General features: G+C 49.3%; 1 protein-coding gene across 1 annotated transcript in view; it reads left to right on the top strand.

Moving 5' to 3' along the window:
- The window catches only part of DNAH1 (dynein axonemal heavy chain 1), a 72,398-nt gene that overhangs the window by 41,921 nt on the left and 11,962 nt on the right, over window positions 1–18,515 (top strand). The window contains exons 43-58 of the mRNA XM_042880545.1: window positions 939–1,079; window positions 1,521–1,681; window positions 2,519–2,676; window positions 2,813–2,986; window positions 3,340–3,378; window positions 4,445–4,623; window positions 5,367–5,597; window positions 6,956–7,152; window positions 8,002–8,137; window positions 8,930–9,138; window positions 10,037–10,208; window positions 10,540–10,731; window positions 11,512–11,622; window positions 12,647–12,832; window positions 17,113–17,304; window positions 17,744–17,911. Of these exons, the coding sequence (XP_042736479.1) occupies window positions 939–1,079; window positions 1,521–1,681; window positions 2,519–2,676; window positions 2,813–2,986; window positions 3,340–3,378; window positions 4,445–4,623; window positions 5,367–5,597; window positions 6,956–7,152; window positions 8,002–8,137; window positions 8,930–9,138; window positions 10,037–10,208; window positions 10,540–10,731; window positions 11,512–11,622; window positions 12,647–12,832; window positions 17,113–17,304; window positions 17,744–17,911 (2,646 nt within the window). The remainder of the gene's footprint in view (window positions 1–938; window positions 1,080–1,520; window positions 1,682–2,518; window positions 2,677–2,812; window positions 2,987–3,339; window positions 3,379–4,444; window positions 4,624–5,366; window positions 5,598–6,955; window positions 7,153–8,001; window positions 8,138–8,929; window positions 9,139–10,036; window positions 10,209–10,539; window positions 10,732–11,511; window positions 11,623–12,646; window positions 12,833–17,112; window positions 17,305–17,743; window positions 17,912–18,515) is intronic.

Here is an 18,515-nt window from a genome sequence, read left to right as displayed (position 1 = left end):
GCATTTCATTAAGGAGGGAAGACAGTTTTTGCCCTCGGGGTTGTGAGGCAGATTTTTCAAACCTTAACTGTGATCTTCTACCAGTGCTCAGGAAAGTGAGAGGGCTTTAGAAATGCTCCTGCTGCAGGGAGGAGCTCAGATGTAGAGGTCTGTCTGCATTTAAAAGCAGTGCACGAAGTAAAAGAGCTGTGTGCAGCGAAGTCTGGAGGAGGAGAGGGCACAGGTATGCCATCTTTTGCACAGCAGATAGTAGAGCAGTAGGGCATGCAAAGCCCATCTGACTAAACAGACACCAGTGGCAGTGAAAAATAAGGAATCCCTCTGATTTCAGGAAGGGGAAGCAAAGTACCAGAGCACTGTGTGTCAAATGATTAGCAGAACTTGCCAGGGTCAATGTCTGAGGGGATGCTGAGGAATGTGTTTTTTCTGTCAGTGCTGTGTAGCACATCCCTGGCAAAAGCACTGTCTCACTTGTATCCCTGGGACATTAGCTTGTGGCTTGATCCTAGCACAAGTCATCCATGTCCTGTATAATCTGAAACCTCAGTGTATCTCAGTGCAACAGAGGTGATGGCACCAAACATGAAGATAGGATCCCAGCAAAACCCTTTTCGGCCTTCTGCCATGTGGACGCTCACAGCATAAGCTAGCTTAGAACAGAATCCCACTTCTTGCAGATACCACAAATGCTTTGTCAGTCTCTGATTCCAGTTTTCAGAAGGAAAGGCAAACGTGCTGCTGCTGGGGCAATGATCTCTAACTCTGGGCTACCTCCCTCCTGGAGGGAGCAAGTCAGCTTTGCGCTACAGAAGGTAATGGGAAGCAGGACTAGACAGAGGGACTGGGAACCTGATGATCTGAGCTGCTACACAAGGAGCTGCGACGGATGAAAGCAGATCAATGCAGATGTCCCCTCTAAATGCACTCCTACCTTTCAGGTGCGCTGGGAGAAGTGGCTGGACCCCACAGCAAAGTTCACCATGGTTCCTGATACCAACTACTGTGACATTATTGTGCCCACAGTGAACACAGTCCGAATGGCCCACCTGCTGGAGCTGTTGCTCATCAACTGTAAGCCAGTACGTGCCCACCCTTGTCTTTGATTTTATATTCAACGTTTTTTCTCTTCTACAGGGGGCACCTTTTCTTCTCCCAGCCCAATCAGAACCTGATGCTTTTAAATTAGTTCTCATTCTTATGGATCTGCATTTCTCTGCTCAGGAGCTGTGCCTAAGCAACAAGAGCTTTCCATTCACTCCCTAGACACCCTGACAAATGCACCAATTTCTAGATCTGCTCCCACCTAGGATGATGGCCCAATACTGTCCTTCATTACCTGTTTCTTTCCACTGCATTTCATACCTTTCTTGTTGGATTTCTTCCGTGCTGAGAGATATGTTACCCTGAACCTCTTTCCTTAGTGAAAAAAACAAGCCTTCTCTCCTCTCTGGTCTTTTGAAAGCCTGAGAAGGGCAGGAACTTGCATTGCCTTCAGCAGGTACTGCTGGTTGTCCTTCTAGGTTCTTTGCATTGGTCCCACTGGCACAGGGAAGACTCTTACAATTACAGACAAGCTTTTGAAGAGCTTGCCTCTCAAATACGTCAGCCACTTCTTGACATTTTCTGCACACACCTCTGCCAACCAAACTCAGGATCTCATTGACAGCAAACTGGAGAAGAGGCAAGTTTCCTTTTGGTTTTTGCTCCCTGAGCTTAGTATTTCTATTAGCTTGACCATTTAGTTTCATCCCAGGAAGCGAAGGGACGGAGGACACATACATCTGTGGGTAAGAAGCTGGACAAACAGCAGATGTGAGCTAGGGCTGTGGGAGCCAGTTATAACTTGATGCAGTGGTAAGGATAAGGGAGGGTTTGTAAAAGATGCTCCAATCATAGTTATTCCAGAATTACTACGTTAAATTACACAAATGTTCTCAAGCCTCCGTATGGGGCCTTTATAAAAAGTAATGAAGGGGAGAAGACTACTGCTCCAGAGAGGTTGTAGATGCTCCCACCCTGGAAGCACTCAACACCAGGCTGGATGGGGCTGTGAGCAGCAAACCTGGACTGGTGGGAGGTATCCCTGCCTACAGCAGGGGGGGTGGAACTACACCACCTTAAATATCCCTTCCAACCCAAACCATTCTGTGAATCTATGGTTCATTCTGTGATTCTATCCCCAGTCCTACCCCCAGTCTCCACTCATAGTTAGCAGCCTCCCTTTTTCCTTTTCAAACCTGTCAGTTTAAAATTTGTAACAGGTTCATGGCCTCAAGCTTTATTTTTACGTGTACTCACGCATTTAATTGACACTGGACGTGAGTGTACAGAATTGTGCCTCAAACGTCACACTAGATCTTTTCCATGCAAAGGCTCATACGTAAAGGGGTTTATGGAACATAAGTGTAAAGAAGCTGAAACTGCTGACCCAGGAAGCCACTGGAGGAAAAACTGCTTTTGAACTGAGTTAAGAGTGCCTCTGCAAGTCCCATGTCCTTACTCAGCTCTGTCCCTACAGGAGGAAGGGTGTGTTTGGGCCTCCAGTCGGGCGGTACTTTGTCTTTTTTATTGATGACTTGAACATGCCCATGCTGGAGACGTTTGGTGCACAGCCACCCATCGAGCTGCTGCGGCAGTGGATGGACCACCAGGGCTGGTACGACAGGAAGCAGATCGGTACGACCCACATCTTTGCCCAGTGCCCCTGGCAAGAGTTGGCCTGTTGATAGATACATGAACTTTCTGGGGAGATTTGTGGCCGGGGTGTTTTGGTTTCAGCTCAGCATTCAGTCCTGCTTTCACACTTCTCAAGGTACGTTTAAGAAGCTGGTGGATATTAATTTTGTCTGTGCCATGGGACCTCCTGGAGGGGGAAGGAATGCTGTTACTCCACGCTTGACACGTCATTTCAATTACCTGTCCTTCACGGAGATGGACGATGGCAGCAAGAAGACCATCTTCTCCAACATCCTTGGCAGTTGGATGGGTGAGTTCAGCAGACAACTGCCTCCTCCTCATAGTCAACCCAATGGGGGTATTATTATTATTATTAACAATTTAATGTTGGTGATCTAATGGAAGTGTTAGACGGTGGAATTTGAATTAATCACTTGAAGGTATTCTTGAGAAACTGTTGTTTGAGCCTTAGCAAACAGAGAACTCATGTGCTGTTTAGTCTCTGGGCCAAACTATCCAACTTCAACTTTGGCTCTCACAGTTTGATAAAATGTCACGTAGCCTTTGCATTTTAATCAGAATTTTATTTGCAGTAGATGGTGCAGATATCCTTCACCTCCACAAGCAAAGCAGTAACTCATGTTTTTTGTCTTTGTTGCCTAGCTGGCCTCCTAGGAGAAAGAAGTTACAGAGATCCAGTGCGTAAGTAAGAGCAAAAAGATGCAAGAGACTGAACAGGCTGGTGGGCACAGCATGGAACAGTTTACCTGTGCCTTTAGCAGGCAGACACTTGCCCAGACAACAGCCTTCTGCAGAAGTAAGCCTTCTGTTACTCCCCATCTGTTGCAGTCTGTGGACAGCTGAGCAGGGAAGATCTGATCGTGGTGCTACAGCCACCCATGGAAAAAAAGAAAAAGGGCTCATCTGAAGTGAAATGAGCTCCTCTTGTATTTGACAGGGTGGGAATTTAGGATCATCTTTGCAAATGTGCTCTCCTCTGCAAATCTGCCAGCACAAAGGAGTGAGAACGGTGGGCTATGAGGAAGGCAAAGCAGAGCTTTCTGAGTGCTTACAGTGTTCACAGGTGCCAGTACCTGACTGTGAGCTCAGGGACACAGTGAAGTATTAAGCTGTAATTTAAAAGAGAACTAAAAACTTTGGAAATAATATCTGAAGTACCAGCGTGTCACAGGGCTCTACGTGCCCAGGAGTGCTGGTAACGATTTTGATTAGAATTAAGGAAAGTATTTTGTGCTGTGAAACTAGCAGCTGTGTTTAAATTTTTCCACTGACTGTTACATAACAAGTCATCCCTCAGTCATTCTTCAGTGACTTTTCATTTGCTGAGCTCAATGATTTGCATGGTGATTTAGTTTGAGGGCACCTTCTAGCTTAAAAGTAGCTAAGACTTCACAGAGGGGGGTACAGGAATAGAGAAGGAATACCTCAGTATTTCACGTAAGTACCAACTGCCTGCTGGCAGTATCTCCTTTTCCTGTGGGGTACGTGTGCTCTTAAGACTGCAGAATTGTTGTGATGCATTCTGCCCTGCTCAGATCTGATCCCCTTCAGAAGGGAAGCTCCCTATTGCAATGAGCTGGGATTTGTTCACAGTGTCCATATTAGGAAACTAAGGGGGAAAAGAAAGTGCATTTTTGGCCGAATCCTAGCAACACCTCTGCCTCTCAGTGCCACTTGTCTGCACTGCTAGGAGTTTCCTGTCCCAGAGCTGCTACCTTGGCACCCTCTCTGTCTTCTGTCTCTGCAGCTGGAGCAGTTGCAGTCAAAGACTTGAATGAGCCCTTGGTTGATGCCACTATCTACGTGTATCTGACCATCACATCCCAGCTGCTGCCCACACCAACAAAGTCACATTACACCTTTAACCTGAGAGACCTCTCCAAGGTGTTCCAGGGCATGCTCATGGCTCAGCCCAGCAACATCAAGGTCAGTCCTGCCATCAGCACAACCATGCTGCCCAGGGAAAGACCAGAAATGTTCCAGCTCACACCTCAGTTTATTGTTGAAGTAGCATTTTCATACTGTTCATGGATTTAGTGATCGATAGGACTCCAAACATCCCACCTCCCCAAGGCTTCCTTGTTTTGAAGTATCAGCTGTGTGACCACAGAGAGTCAATGCCATTCACTCCTGTACGGCTGGACACAGCTCTGAAAGACCATGGAGGGGGAGAGAGATTGTCCTATTTAAAATATTATGCTAATAGAGGGTTCTGTCTCTTCAGGACAGGTCCCTGAGAACCTTGCTATGTAAGTACAGCTTTGTCTGTAGGTATTGGCTCATCACAGAAGGTACTTGGGGACCTGGTTCTGTGCCACACCTGAATAGAAGGATCTTTGCAGAAAATACAAGAATTTGTGAGAACAGCTTAAATCGAGTCATACTGAGGGGAGGATAAGGACAAATAACACGAAATTTTAGATCTCTCCAAGAAACCTTGGCATGAGGACAAATAGAGAAGGTATTAACTGCAGCTGTAATGATCTCTCTGCCAAGCAGCTGTTTTGACAAGGGTCCCTTTTGAGAGGAGGGAGTGCAGCTTCCTCCTCCTAGTTCTTTCTCCACTCCAGCTGCTTTGAAGCAGTGGTGGAAACCAGCCTTCCTGGCTGAGAGATTCTTAACACTTCTTTGCTTCTCTCATGGGGATGTTTGCTGGGATTTCCTACCAGGACAAACACCACCTGCTGAGACTGTGGTACCATGAGAGCTGCCGGGTCTTCTGTGATCGCCTGGTCACCAAGGAGGACCAGACCTGGTTTGACAACCTGATGAAAAGCATGATGGAGGAACTGGACACCACTTTTGAGGAGGTTGTCCCGTCCCAGCCAGTTCTGTTTGGGGACTTCATGGAACCAGGGGCACATATTAAACTGTACGAAGAAATTGACAGCCAGGAAAAGGTGAGGATCTTGGGGATCTTGACAGTATGAATTATGTTCATCTCTTCCAAGTCTCCTGCAAACAAAGGAGTTAGTAATAACCATGGGGCTGCTTGAACTGAAGATACTTGGAATCATAGACTTAGGGCTCTCATGTGAAATTCTACTCCAGATACAGGCAGCGGTTGCATTTGCTACGGATGGGAAGTTGAGGTGGAACAAGCTGTCTGTGTATTGTATCCTGGGGGCTGTCTGCTATGCCAAGTCCCCTGAATAAGCCATACTCAGGAATGAAAAGTGAAATTTGCTGAAGAGAAATGGCACATTACCCCCAAACAATACTACATTTGCCATTAAAGCCTTCACAATTGACCTTCGCAACTAATTAATGTTACTGCCAGATTCCCTGTTGGAAAAAGATACTGTGAGTACTTTGGTAGTGGTAATTAAGCAAAGGCAATGAGCAGTGCGTTTTGCACTCATTATCAGAAACGGATGATTATCCTGTCATCTCCCCTCTTGTGATAGCTGTGTGACAAGGACTGGTAATTAACTGAGCTTCCCAATCCTTTTTGCAAAGTAGCTAGGTCTGTCCCCCACTGAGGCGAGCACAGCCAAGGCAGGCAGGCTTACCAAGCTGCTGCACAGTCCCCTGATGCACAGAGGTCATTGGTCTCCTAGGCAGGGACCTCAGCGCTGTAGGAATTCTAGTTGCTGTTACTTGGCTATGTTTACAGTGAGAATCCTGACCAAATCCTGAACATCTTTCTGTCTCGTGTGCTCTGGACTGTGTGTGCTGTTGAGCAGAGCTTTGGAAAAGTCAGAAGACTGTCCAGTTATCTTTTGTAGTGGTTGGACCACAAAAGCAGTGCACCTCTGTGCCAATCTACCTTTTCTGCCTATAGCCAGCAAGGTTTCCTTCCAGCACCTGCCCTTTCAGCACCCTAACCTCGGGTTTCAGCAGGCAGCTATAGAATCAGCAGCCCTCCTAAATACAGATCCTGGAACAGCACGGGTCAGGCAGCCATAAGCTATTTTGTTTTGGATCATTCCTTGCTGCTTTTCCAAGCAAGCAGCATCACCAGGATCAGCAGACCTTAGCCTGAGTTACTTAAAGGTCTCTATTCAGCAGCTGCTGCCATCACCATCAGCTAAATTCAGCCCAGTTCCTTGGCAGTTCCTATAGGAGTGTGGAGCAAACAGAGCCATCCCTGCAGGTAGCTCCTAGGCTGTGACTGAGAGAAGCAGCTGCCCCTAGGACCAAGTGAGCACCAAGCTCTGCCCTCCCAGATGGCTACCTGTGCTTACACACAATTACAATTACGCCTCCTCACAGTTGCTTGTAACTGCCAGCCATAACTGTGTGCTTCTGCCCGCAGCTGAAAGGCGTGCTGGAGGATTACCTGGAAGAGTACAACCAAACCAACACTGCAGAGCTGAAGCTGGAGCTTTTCATGGATGCAATGCAGCACATCTGCCGAATCAGCCGGATCCTGCGGCAGGCCCCAGGGAATGCCCTTCTCCTGGGTGTTGGGGGGAGTGGGAGGCAGTCTCTCACCAGGCTGGCATCTCACATGTAAGTGATGTGCTTGTATGCACATAAAGTGGAGCAGCTCCATGGGGGCTGCCTCCAGAGATTCTCTTTTCCTGCCCTTCCTGCTACTGCTTTGCACATTTTTGTGGATGCTGACTCTTCAGGTTTAACACTCAAGAGCTGGAACTCGAGCTAGTGCGTACATCTGCACTGGGAAAGTTGGGCTCTTGCTTGCTTGTAGTTAGGTTGCTGCCGTGTGCATGCAGTGAATGAACAAATGTAATCCAGCCCACATCAGCAAAATGGCCTATGCAGCACTCAGCATGGCTGTGGCAGAGATGAGGGCTCCTTCCTGGGAGAAGGGCAGCAGGAAGATGGAGATGAGAATCACCAGTGACAAAGTAACCAAGTGACACTGACAACCTGCCCTGTGGCATCTGTGAGTCTTGGGAGCCAAAGGGCCTCAGGGGAGAAATGAGAAGAGGAATTAAAACGGGCTGGAGAAGCAAGTTTTTTCAGTCCTGAATACAGGATGTGATCCTCAAAAACACAGCTGTGATTCCTTGGCAAAACCAGGTGCAAATTGCAGCATCACACACAAAAAACCCTTGGTGAATTGCTTCCTTTTGTACTCCAAGGCACTGCGTAAGGGGTTGCACTTGGGTACTTACAGTGTGACACTGGTAGCTAACGGAGTTATATTTCCTAGCTGGCTCAGGTATTGCTGTGAGTGAAGCATATTCTTAGGTTGATGGCTAAACGTGTCCAAGGACAGAGCGGTGCTCAGGACTCTGCAGGAGAACAACCTGCTTCTCCCCCATGTCCAAAACGCATCCTCAGGACTGGTAAAAGAAGGCAGGATGTAATTTCAAAGGCTTCTCTTTCCCTTAGGGCAGAATATGAGTGTTTCCAGATCGAATTGTCCAAGAATTACGGTGTGACCGAATGGCGAGACGACGTGAGGAAGATCATGATGAAGGCAGGCCTTGAAAGCATACCCAAGACATTCCTGTTTGTGGACACACAGGTATGGCAGCGTTGACTTCTTGTAAGGAGTCAGGATCACATCTTTAAGCTGAAGAATTTTCCCTGAGGAGCTTGGTACAAGATAACGTTGGCTTGTAAAGGGTAGCTGTAGACTAACTCCTGGAATTCGTGGTTGTATTTCCCATGGGTTTTTATGCTGCCATCGTTATCATAGGAACCAGGTTGCTTCAAGCGGTGCCCTAAGCAGAGAGATGAGCATCTGTCAAACGCGGCTTGTTCGCTCATCCTTTTCCCTGCAGTGAGAAGCATCTGTGGGAGAAGGGCGGGGGCATGGGAGGCTGCATTTAGACAAGTAGATGGATGCTGTGTGTTTCTGATGTAGCAAGGGCGGAGAGGTGAGTGCAGCTCTGCAGGGAGATCATCCCACAGACTGTGACACCTCCCTACGATTACTCTGCCTCTCATATCAGTGAGCTTTATCCTAGCAGCAAAATGTTCAGCTGTGATGGAGAAACAAGCACCCTGGGGCTGGGGGCTGGTCACGGAGTCACTGCAAGGCATGGAGCAAAACCCCAAGCATAATGTATCTGCAAGGAGATAGTGAACGAGCAACACTTGTTCCCAGACATCTCCACCTCTGAAGTGGCTGAACTTGGCTGTTCAATTGCAAATGCTGGCCCTGAGACATGAATATCCCCTACTGGAGCTCAGCAATGATAGAAACAATTTCTTAGAGCAGAGGCTGTGGGCTGTATTTATCCAGAATTTTATTATATGGCATACAGAAACCTGGCTCTCTTACAACTTTTCTCTCTCCACCTCATCTACTTAGATTAAAAATGAGTCCTTCCTTGAAGATATCAACAACCTGCTCAACTCTGGCGATGTTCCCAACATTTACAGCCCTGATGATCAAGAGCAGATCATGACAGCCATGAAGCCTGTTGTGAGAGAGCTGGGGCTGCAGCCCACCAAGGCCAACCTGATGGCTGCATACACAGGACGGGTTCGCAGCAATATCCACATGGTGCTGTGCATGAGGTATGGCTCGAGAGCAGGACACTACTATCAGTGTTAATTATTCCTTCCCTGTGCTTTGCCTTCACAGGATTTTTGTTTCTCAACTTTGGAACAGAAGTAGGGTTTGCATATGACCTTCCCCAAGGAGGAGATGGTTTTTTCCTTTTTATGATTTGCTGGTTTTAAGATGAAGTTTGGGAAGTTTAAGAACACAGAATCATAGAATGGCCTGGGTTGAAAAGGACAACAATGATCATTGAGTTCCAACCCCTGCTGTGTGCAGGTCACCAACCAGCAGCCCAGGCTGCCCAGAGCCACATCCAGCCTGGCTTTGAATGCCTGCAGGGATGGGGCATCCACAGCCTCCTTGGCAACCTGTTCCAGTGCCTCACTGCCCTCTGGGTGAAAAACTTCCTCCTGATATCTGACCTAAACCTCCCTGTCTCAGTTCAAAACCATTGCCCCTTGTACCATCAACCTGTGATACAGATTAAATTCAAGCTTGAGGAGGGGCTGCATGAATGTGCAGGGCAGTCTCGGCACAAATACCCACAGGAGAATCATTGCCATCAGTTTGGTCTGGTGACACAGTCTCTACAACCCATCTCTTGCTATGGACTTCAGATCACACTGTTTCCTTGCCTCCTCAGTGCCCTTCCTGCAGAGGGAGCAGAAAACATCACCACCCTCTTGATCCTCCCAGAATATCCCCAGATGTGATGTGTGATCAGCACCTTACGACATGTGAAACATGCCTAAATTTTCATTCCCTTCCTCCTCCTTTCTTCTTCTTTTGGCACGCTCCTTTCCCTATTGCACTGCAGGATTTAAGGATTGCTCTAGGCAAGTGGGAAAGCTGCTTTATCCCTGTATCTGTAATCAGTTGTAACACCTCTTTTCTGCATGCCTTCCCATCCAGCCCTATTGGAGAAGTGTTCCGTGCACGCTTGAGACAGTTTCCCTCTCTTGTGAACTGCTGTACCATTGACTGGTTTAATGAGTGGCCTGCTGAAGCCCTGCAATGTGTTGCCTTTTCCTTCCTGCACGAGAACCCGCATCTTGGTGCCAGCACTGATACTGTGGATGGGATGGTAGGTGCCACACAGAGCACAGCTCCTATACGCGCTCCATCTCCAGCTGCACATAGGCAACAGATGCAGGATACCTGCAGAAAGGTCCCATCCTGGAGCAGTAATGTTTCATAATCAGTTCATTAAAATCCAGACCCAATTAGATTTCATATGCCTTGAAATACCGAGTTCGTTTCTTACCCTCTGTGGCACTGAAGCCCACATGCACATACAAGCTCTGCTGTGAGTGTACACTGAGGCACTTTTAAGCCCACCCCCTGTGCTCTCTACACACACTCTATAGACTTGCCTAACACTGAATAAAGTTGGTTTTTTTTTTCCTTTCTTATAGGTTCAAATGTGTGTAGAAATCCATCAGAGTGTGGCAAGGAAGTGCCAGGTGTACCTGGCTGAGCTGGCCAGACACAATTATGTCACTCCTAAGAGCTACCTCGATTTCCTCAGCATCTTTTGTTCCCTGATTGGAAGAAAGAAGCAGGAGCTGAAGACAGCCAAAAACAGAATGGAAGGAGGCCTGGGCAAGGTCTGTCCCCCACAACCCATGCTCTGAGCATTGTTGTTATAGCTGGAGAGATGTGGTGAGGTGCCCCACACAGAGCTGGTTAACAGGACAAAACTCATGCTGCAGCAGATGAGAACGATGCATTCTGCTGGGCTGTCTTCCCATAGATCTGAGTCTGCAACAGTGCTAAAAGCAATAATGGCCCCCATACTTTGGGTACCATAGAGTTCTCTGTTAGCCCATCTCTCAGGATCTTCCTTATTAATCTTTTAATTGAAAGCCGTATAACAACAGCATGCTTCTGCTTACTGACTGCCAGGAGCTTGTGTACTGAAAGTGCCTGCAGGCTGCAGCTTGGGAACAACAGCCTCAAGCTAATGTTTCCCATGCTAGACATGTTCAGAGCACAGCTAGTACTTCTTTATAGACAATAATGCATGCCTGAGCCTGGGTTTGGATTATAAGACACACAAATAGCCCAGATCGCAGATGTGAGTGAGGAGGTCCCTAATCCAAGCACTATGAACCAGCAGTTGGTTAGGATGGACTGGAGCAGGCAGCAGCAGAGCTGACCCCCCAGGAAGGCTGCTTCTGGGACTTTATCCACGTGCCAGCCACTCGCTAACCTCTTGCCTGTGACACAGGCACTATTATGCAGTCCTGTCTAAGCACACCACAGCATTAGAATTGGATTGTGGAGCATGGCAAGAACTGCATCATACAGCATGACACCAGGCAAGAAACACCCACCAGGGCAACGCATACCTTCCCTGGGGCTCTCACTCTATTCTGCTCCCACAGCTCCTGCAAACAGCAGAGGATGTAGCGAGGATGCAGGAAGAGCTGGAGTCTGCCCGCCCTCTCCTGGCCCAGGCAGCCAAGGACACACTGGCAACCATGGAGCAGCTGCAGGTACTGCTGCTAGACAGCCCCACAATTTCCATCTGACTGCTCGTACTGAATGCAGAGTGGGGGGAGGCCTTGCAGAACTTGCAAGGAATCGTGCTTTATCTGCAAGTACAAGAGCTCCAGATTAGTTTAGTATAGTAGATATTTACACAGAGCAGCACAGCCAGGGAGAAGTCTGCTGGGCACCCTCCCACCCTCCTAGCTGCTAATGGCTCATCCATTCCTGCATGAAGTCACAGCCCAGGGAAGCAAGAAATCAAGCTAGCAGCTCCCTTTCCTCGCTGGATAAGCTCCTTGCACACACAGGCTATCACTAACTCAGTCCTTGGGTAGCCTGTGGCAGCTTAAAGGCCAGACAGCTGCTGCAAAAAGGGCTCCTTCCCACACCTCCCACCAATACATCTGGACACTGATCCAGCCTGCCCTGCCAGCCTGAGACTCAGGGGTTATCACACACTCAGGTTGCTGAGGAAAAGGGATCTCTTTCTTCCCTCCTCCTGAAGTTCCACCCTGTCCATCTCTTACTGTGGCACGGCTACACTGAGGCACAAGCACTACACAGCCCTGCCTGCAGAGCAGTCTACACACACACTCCTCTCACACACCTTCATAGAGGTGGCCTGATCCACTCACAGAACAAGATTTGGCTACATTCTACATGCCCTTTGTACCTCCTGGTAGTGCTTGAATCCTTAAGGACTGACAGAAGAATAGCTGTAGAAACAAATCTCTGCACATCTTATTCCTGTATCTCCCTGTATGTTTGCTGTCACATCCACTCCCTGAGCTAACTGGATTAATGGGTAGAACAGCTAGTTCCTACTGGGCTAACACTGTTCCAGGGCAGCCAGAGCTGGAGCTCATGGATCGTCTCTACAATCTCCTGCTGTTATGACAGAGCAGCATGTGTATGCTGGAAGAAAAACTACAGTTATTATGACTGCTGTGATCCTTACGTAGCAATGCAGAGCACCAAATAGATGCTGTGGGTCCAGCTGTGCTTCTGAGACTGTCTCTGCTACTGCAGGTGGACACAGCTGTTGCTGAAGAGACAAGAACTGCTGTTCAGGCTGAGGAAACGAAGGCGAATGCAAAAGCCCAGAGAGCCCAAGCCATTGCAGATGATGCTCAGAAGGACCTGGCTGAAGCTCTTCCTGCCCTAGATGCTGCTCTGGCCAGCCTGAGAAACCTGAAAAAAAGTGATGTTACAGAGGTAAGCTTAAGGGGGATGGTGGCACAGGTGGGCCTGGTGGTAGAATGTGTTTCTGAGGGGCAGGAAGGACAGCAAGGCTTTGAACTTAGTCTGCTATAGCTGAGCTGAACAGCACTTTGCTGCAATTCCTCTTGTATGAGCTTGCACAGTCCACAGCCTCTTCCCCCACCTCTGTCCCTTGGGTACATATGGTGGGCTAATTGCCTGCACATCCTCCACCAGCCACTTCTTCACTTCTCTGTCCTACAGAGAGTCATACTGTAGTCAGCTATAGTGCTGTCCTGGTCCATGGGAGCAAGCAATGTCATGATGCCACTCTGAGTCAGCTGCATAGCATGGACATAGATCTGGTGGCCCACCTAGCCAGCAAGCTCTTTGGAAAGGGGATCTAATACCAGGCAGAGGAAAAGAGGCAAGGGTCAGTGGGCTAACTTCAAGGAAACTGGCTTTAAGTAGAATGGTCAGAGATAAAAAGGTAGCCCGAGTTCACAGCAGGAAACATCACAGCCCATACCCATAACCTCAGCAAGCAGCAGCTATAGATAGGGTCCTCAGCAAAGGACTGTGGTAGTAGATACAGGGTAGGAGTTTTTACTGCACAGGGCAGGACAGTTATGGTGAGGAGAGACAGACTCATTCTTCTGCAATTGTGAAAACAGACCTTTTTATTTCCCCCAAAACACGCACAACTCCTTTCCCCAAGAAGGTGGAGAAGGATGCAAGCAGCACCCATCCCATTGTAGAGCTGTCACGGCAAGAGGTCTCCTCACTATACAAGGTTTCTAAATGCCAATTCAAAGTGCTTCAGATTCTTAAACATCATCTTACCCTCCCAGGGGCTTTCAGAAACTCTCCACTTAAGGAATGAGCTCCATGCTGATTTTAAGCTTAACTACTGACCATGACCATACCCTGCCACTGGAGCCAGGGCTACCAGGGACCTCTCCCAGTCCAAAACAAATGTCTCATCCCAACTAGATGAGAATACCACTTTGCACAACAAGGAGAAGGCATCATTTTGATCTACTCCTTTGCATAGGGCAGCTCCATCAGTAGTCACTCGGAGGAAGATGAAGCCTGCTTCTCCTGCTCTTCCACCATCTCTCTCAGCCGATCCTCATTGCAGAAGAAATGAAGGTAGAGTTTGCGCTCTGCCTGCAGGTTGGGGTCCTGCAGAGAGCTGCGTTTAACCTTCAGGTCACTCAGGAGTTCTGTCAGATTTTGGTGCAGAACATCCTGCACGGTGATCAGCTGCTGCATCAGTTCAGCAGTCTCCTTGAAGAGCAGAAACCAAATGCATTAAAACACACACAGTACATAAACAGATCAGTCCACCTACTGTGCAACCCTAATGGAGCAGGGGAATGGATGGACAGAGCTCCTTGCTTACTGGAGAGCAAAGCTGCAGTTGTTTGGAGTCATTGTACAGCTGCCAGTAGAGTTCCTCTATGGTGGACTCCAGGTTGGATTGTTGGGGTATAGCAGCTGCCAGTTGTGTTTCCAGCTCCCTCTGTTCCTGCACCAGCTGGGAGCTACGGGCTGCTATGGCCTTGTAGCTGTAGGATTGCTGCTCATTCTGATCTTGCCCCATCAGCACACCCCAAAGCCTGCAAGAGAGAAGGCAACCAGAGATGTGAGCATCTGACAGCTCAAAGGAAGAACAGGGCTCAGGGGACAATGTGTGCTATGGGAGTAGGATGCCAGTGGCTGTGGTGTGACAGTGAGAGGACAGCTGAAGATGTGCCTCTATGCTTCACCTAGGAAAACTTTTGTTTGAATGGAGATGCTCTTTTCCAAGGCCATTCCTCACTGCATCACCCCCAAAACAGCCAGGAAGAAAATGATAGCATCTCCTGGAGAATTTCACTCCACCATGGAGTCAGGGTGGCCCAGCACTGGTAGAAGAACACTGTCTGGTAGCTTTCATCTACCAGAAGCTTTCCCTGTTCCCGTGCCATGCCCTCCATGTCTTGTTCACTCTCATGCACACACAGACCTAGAACCTTACCGCATGGCAATGGAGTCTTCGGGCTTCTTCTGTGTGCATGCAGAACCCTTCATGGAGGACCTGGCCTCTTTGCAGCAGTCATGATATGCTTGCAGCTTGGCCTGGGCGTTCTTCAGGGTAGTTTCTATCTCTCCCAGCCAGGCAGCCTTCTGGTCCAGCTCCTTTTTCTCCCGTTTCAGCTGGAGCTCCAACAGATCCAGGCGGCTTTGCTGGCTCACCACCCATGCAGCTGCCTCCTCCTGCCTCTGGCCAATATCCTGCAGACGAGCGTTATCCAGACGGAGCTTTTCCTGCAGGATGGGCAGGAGGAAGAGGCTTGCTGCTGCCTTCACCTGGGGCAGCAGCTGGTGGGTCTGAATCTGAGCAATGTCACAGCGCAGGGTGTGAAGCTGCTTCTTGAACGTGGCAGCGTGACTTCGGAGCTCGGCTTCTACTACATCCTGTAGGAGGGAAGATCAGGGAGACCACCGTCAGGCACACTGCTGGCACTGCCCAGCTTGGCCACGGCCTCTAGGCACGTTTGTTGTGCCCCAGCACAGGCACACCGTGCTACAAAGGATGGGATTGGAAAGGAGCACTAATCCTACCTTGTTCTCCTTGAGAGCTTCCAGAGTCTTCTGGGTCCAGTTTAATGCAGCACAGTTGCCTTCCACCTTGGCCGACATGGCTATAACCTCCATCTGAGCACAGATATATGCTGTCTCCAACTGGACGAGCTCCATCCAGAAGTTGTCTTGCTTGCCCAGTATTTCATCTCCATTAGTCCTAAGGCTTTTCAGCCCCTTTTGTTTGATGTCCATTCTCTCTGTAGCGTCTGGGCTGTCACCTTTCTCCTCCATGTCTCCCACACTCAGCTCCTCACTCCTCCCATCCGCTGGAGGTTCTGCCCTTGAGCCTTGAATCTTTATTCCCTGGCTTTCAGCTGCCACTCCTCGGCCCGTTTCTGCATACTCTGGACGAGGGGCTGCTCTTCTTCCTCCCACTGTTTCTGAGGCTGAGTTCCCCTGTATCGCAGCCTCCAGCCTTTCCTGCACACTGCTTTTTGGAGTCTGAGCACTCCCAGGCAGGACCTGCTCCATTAAACGTTCAAATGCATCAGTGAACTGTTGTTCAAGCTCTACGTAACCTCTGAGGTCCATCTCATGCAGCAGTGCTGGCGGCTGGCCTTTCCTTGCTTTCTCATACTCCTCTACCTGCTGCTTTGCAAGCTCAGTGAGCTGCTTCAGGACAGTGGTGGTTCGAAAGATCTCCACTCTCAGCTCCACATGAGCCTTCCTCAACACCTCCTTTGTCGCCTTCTCCTCCTCCTCCAAATACCTCAGCTCCTGCTGCAGGCTGGCTGCGCAAACCTGCAGCATGTTGAGCCGCCAGAGCTGCTGGGCACAGCAGCCCTTCAGCTCCTGGATCTCCTGCTCCAAGGCCTCCAGAGAACTTCCCTCAGCCTCTGGTATCACACGTTTGAGCTGCGGGGTGTTCTGGCACTTCTGCAACACCTGCTCAAGGGCATCACCTTCCAGGATAGGCTTGCCTGCAGCCACCAGAGCATCGTAGGCCTGCACCTCAGCTGGGCTCAGCACATTCTCTTCTCCCACTGTTTTGCAGAACCACGTGATGAACTGCTCCGTCTCGGGGCAGTCAAAGAGCCAGTCAAAGTCCTTTTCACAGAGGGTATCTGCCTGTGGGTAGAACAGCCGCAGCGTCTTCACAAACTCTGCCCCTCTGCTGACTTTGTCTTGGAGGAAGGTCTGGGAACGTCTCCGGCTGGACATGGCAAGGATGGCCAACACTAGAAGGGACAAAGCAGGAGTTATTCCTAAGAGCCCTGACACCCACAGCCATCCCAGGGGTGCCCCAGTAGCTCTCCTAGCAGTCTGCTTGAGGAAAGACACTAGCAGTCTCTCCACAACTGATGCAGACTCACTCCTGTACTGCAGGCCCTGCAGCATTCTCAGAGTGGGGTACAAGACAAATGAGAGCCCACAGAACAAGAGAGAAAGCCTGCCCATACCCCGTGTCTGCACTTCCCCCTTCCCCAGGGACATCCAGCTCTGGTTGTTTTGCCAAGACATCTGCAGCCTGGAGATATCCATCACAGAGCATTGGGGCAGAGCTTTTTCCAGCCTCCTCAGTTTTCTCCGTAGCTTTTCTGATAATCAGCTTTCTCTTCTGATACCTCTCCCTCCTCTCAGCGTCCTTCCTCCACCCTGGCTGAGGTTGAAAGGCCCATCTCACCAAGGACCAAGCCAACCCATTGTCTCCATTTGGGTTTAAGGTACGAGCGATGCAGCGGCCTCCCCTCGGTGTGAAAATGGTGATCGAAGCAGTCTGCATCATGAAGGAAGTCAAACCCAAGAAAGTGTTAGGGGAGAAGCTGGGCACCAAGGTGGATGATTACTGGGAACCAGGCAGGGGCCTTCTCCAGGACCCAGGGAAATTCTTGGACAGCCTGTTTAAGTATGATAAGGTAAGTGGCAACAGAGCCGAGCTGTGACTGGGGATTGTCGTTACCTTGCACGGTTCTTGCTCAGAGCAATGAGGCTTAAAGCTCCTTCCAGGCAACACCTTTCAGTAGCACTGAGGATAAGGAATTGTTTGGCCTGGAAGCTCCTGTGTCAGCTGGCTTCATTGCTTTGGACTGTGGGACCTCTGCTCTTTCTGCTTGAAAGAGCCGGATGGAAATCCTGACATATGGTATGGGAAGGGATTTACCCAAGCCCACTGCTGTGCTTTCCAGGCCTCACGATGGAGCAGTGTGATTCTCTTGCTCCAGTGCAATGCCTTCACTGCCCTTAGCAGTCCTGGGGCAGGCTGCAGCCTCTGGGAGAAGGCTTTTCTGACCCTCCTCCATCAGATCTCCAGCACCCTCATCTCCAGTCTCCTTTCTCTCCCACCACTGCTCACAGGACAACATTCCAGACGCCGTGATCAAGGCCATCCAGCCATACATTGACAGTAAGGAGTTCCAGCCAGCTGCCATCTCCAAGGTCTCCAAAGCTTGTACCTCCATCTGCCAGTGGGTGCGTGCCATGCACAAGTACCACTTTGCAGCCAAGGTTGTGGAGCCCAAGCGGGTAAGAGGCAGCATGATCAGGTTGCTCTTGGTGTCAGGGGACACAGGACCGCGGCCCTTTCTGTGTGATGATGAGAGTCCCCAGCTCTGGTGTGCAGTTCAGGATTTAGACTCCAATCAAGCCCTGACAGAGCCACTAAACCCAGAAACCCATTACTTAATAAAGTGGGGAAAAAAAAAATCACACCAAGACAGCATTGATGCTGTGTCTTTAGGGCCAAATCCTAACTTGGTAGAAACTACTTCCAGAAGCACTCCCATATCTCATTTGTGCTTCAGCTTAATCCTCTCCAAGCCTAGCGTTTTCTGTATTATTATTCTGGGGTAAGCAGAGGAAACTTTCCTCCTGTTCAAGAGTGGGCCACATCCTGAGCAGTAAGCTCGTGCAGCCTCCTGGCTTTTTGAAACTGCACACAAACTACTTCCTCACTCCTGCTTTTATTCCTGGGCTTGGAGAATGTCCCATGGAGTTCTGCAGGTCAACCTTTGTTGCACAGGGAAGGATCTCAGCTCCAGTTAGCACTTGTATGGAAAAAAAAAGTCACAGTTCTTTCCCAAACTAGCTCCTGCTGGATGGTCTTGGCTTCTGGGGAGGAGCCTGACCA

The sequence above is a fragment of the Lagopus leucura genome, unplaced genomic scaffold (assembly GCF_019238085.1).
Source record: "Lagopus leucura isolate 7727_CA_CO unplaced genomic scaffold, USGS_WTPT01 Super-Scaffold_100026, whole genome shotgun sequence".
Lineage (NCBI taxonomy): Eukaryota > Metazoa > Chordata > Aves > Galliformes > Phasianidae > Lagopus > Lagopus leucura.
Note: the sequence above shows the minus strand (reverse complement) of the source record. Positions and strands in the feature narration are given on the sequence as shown.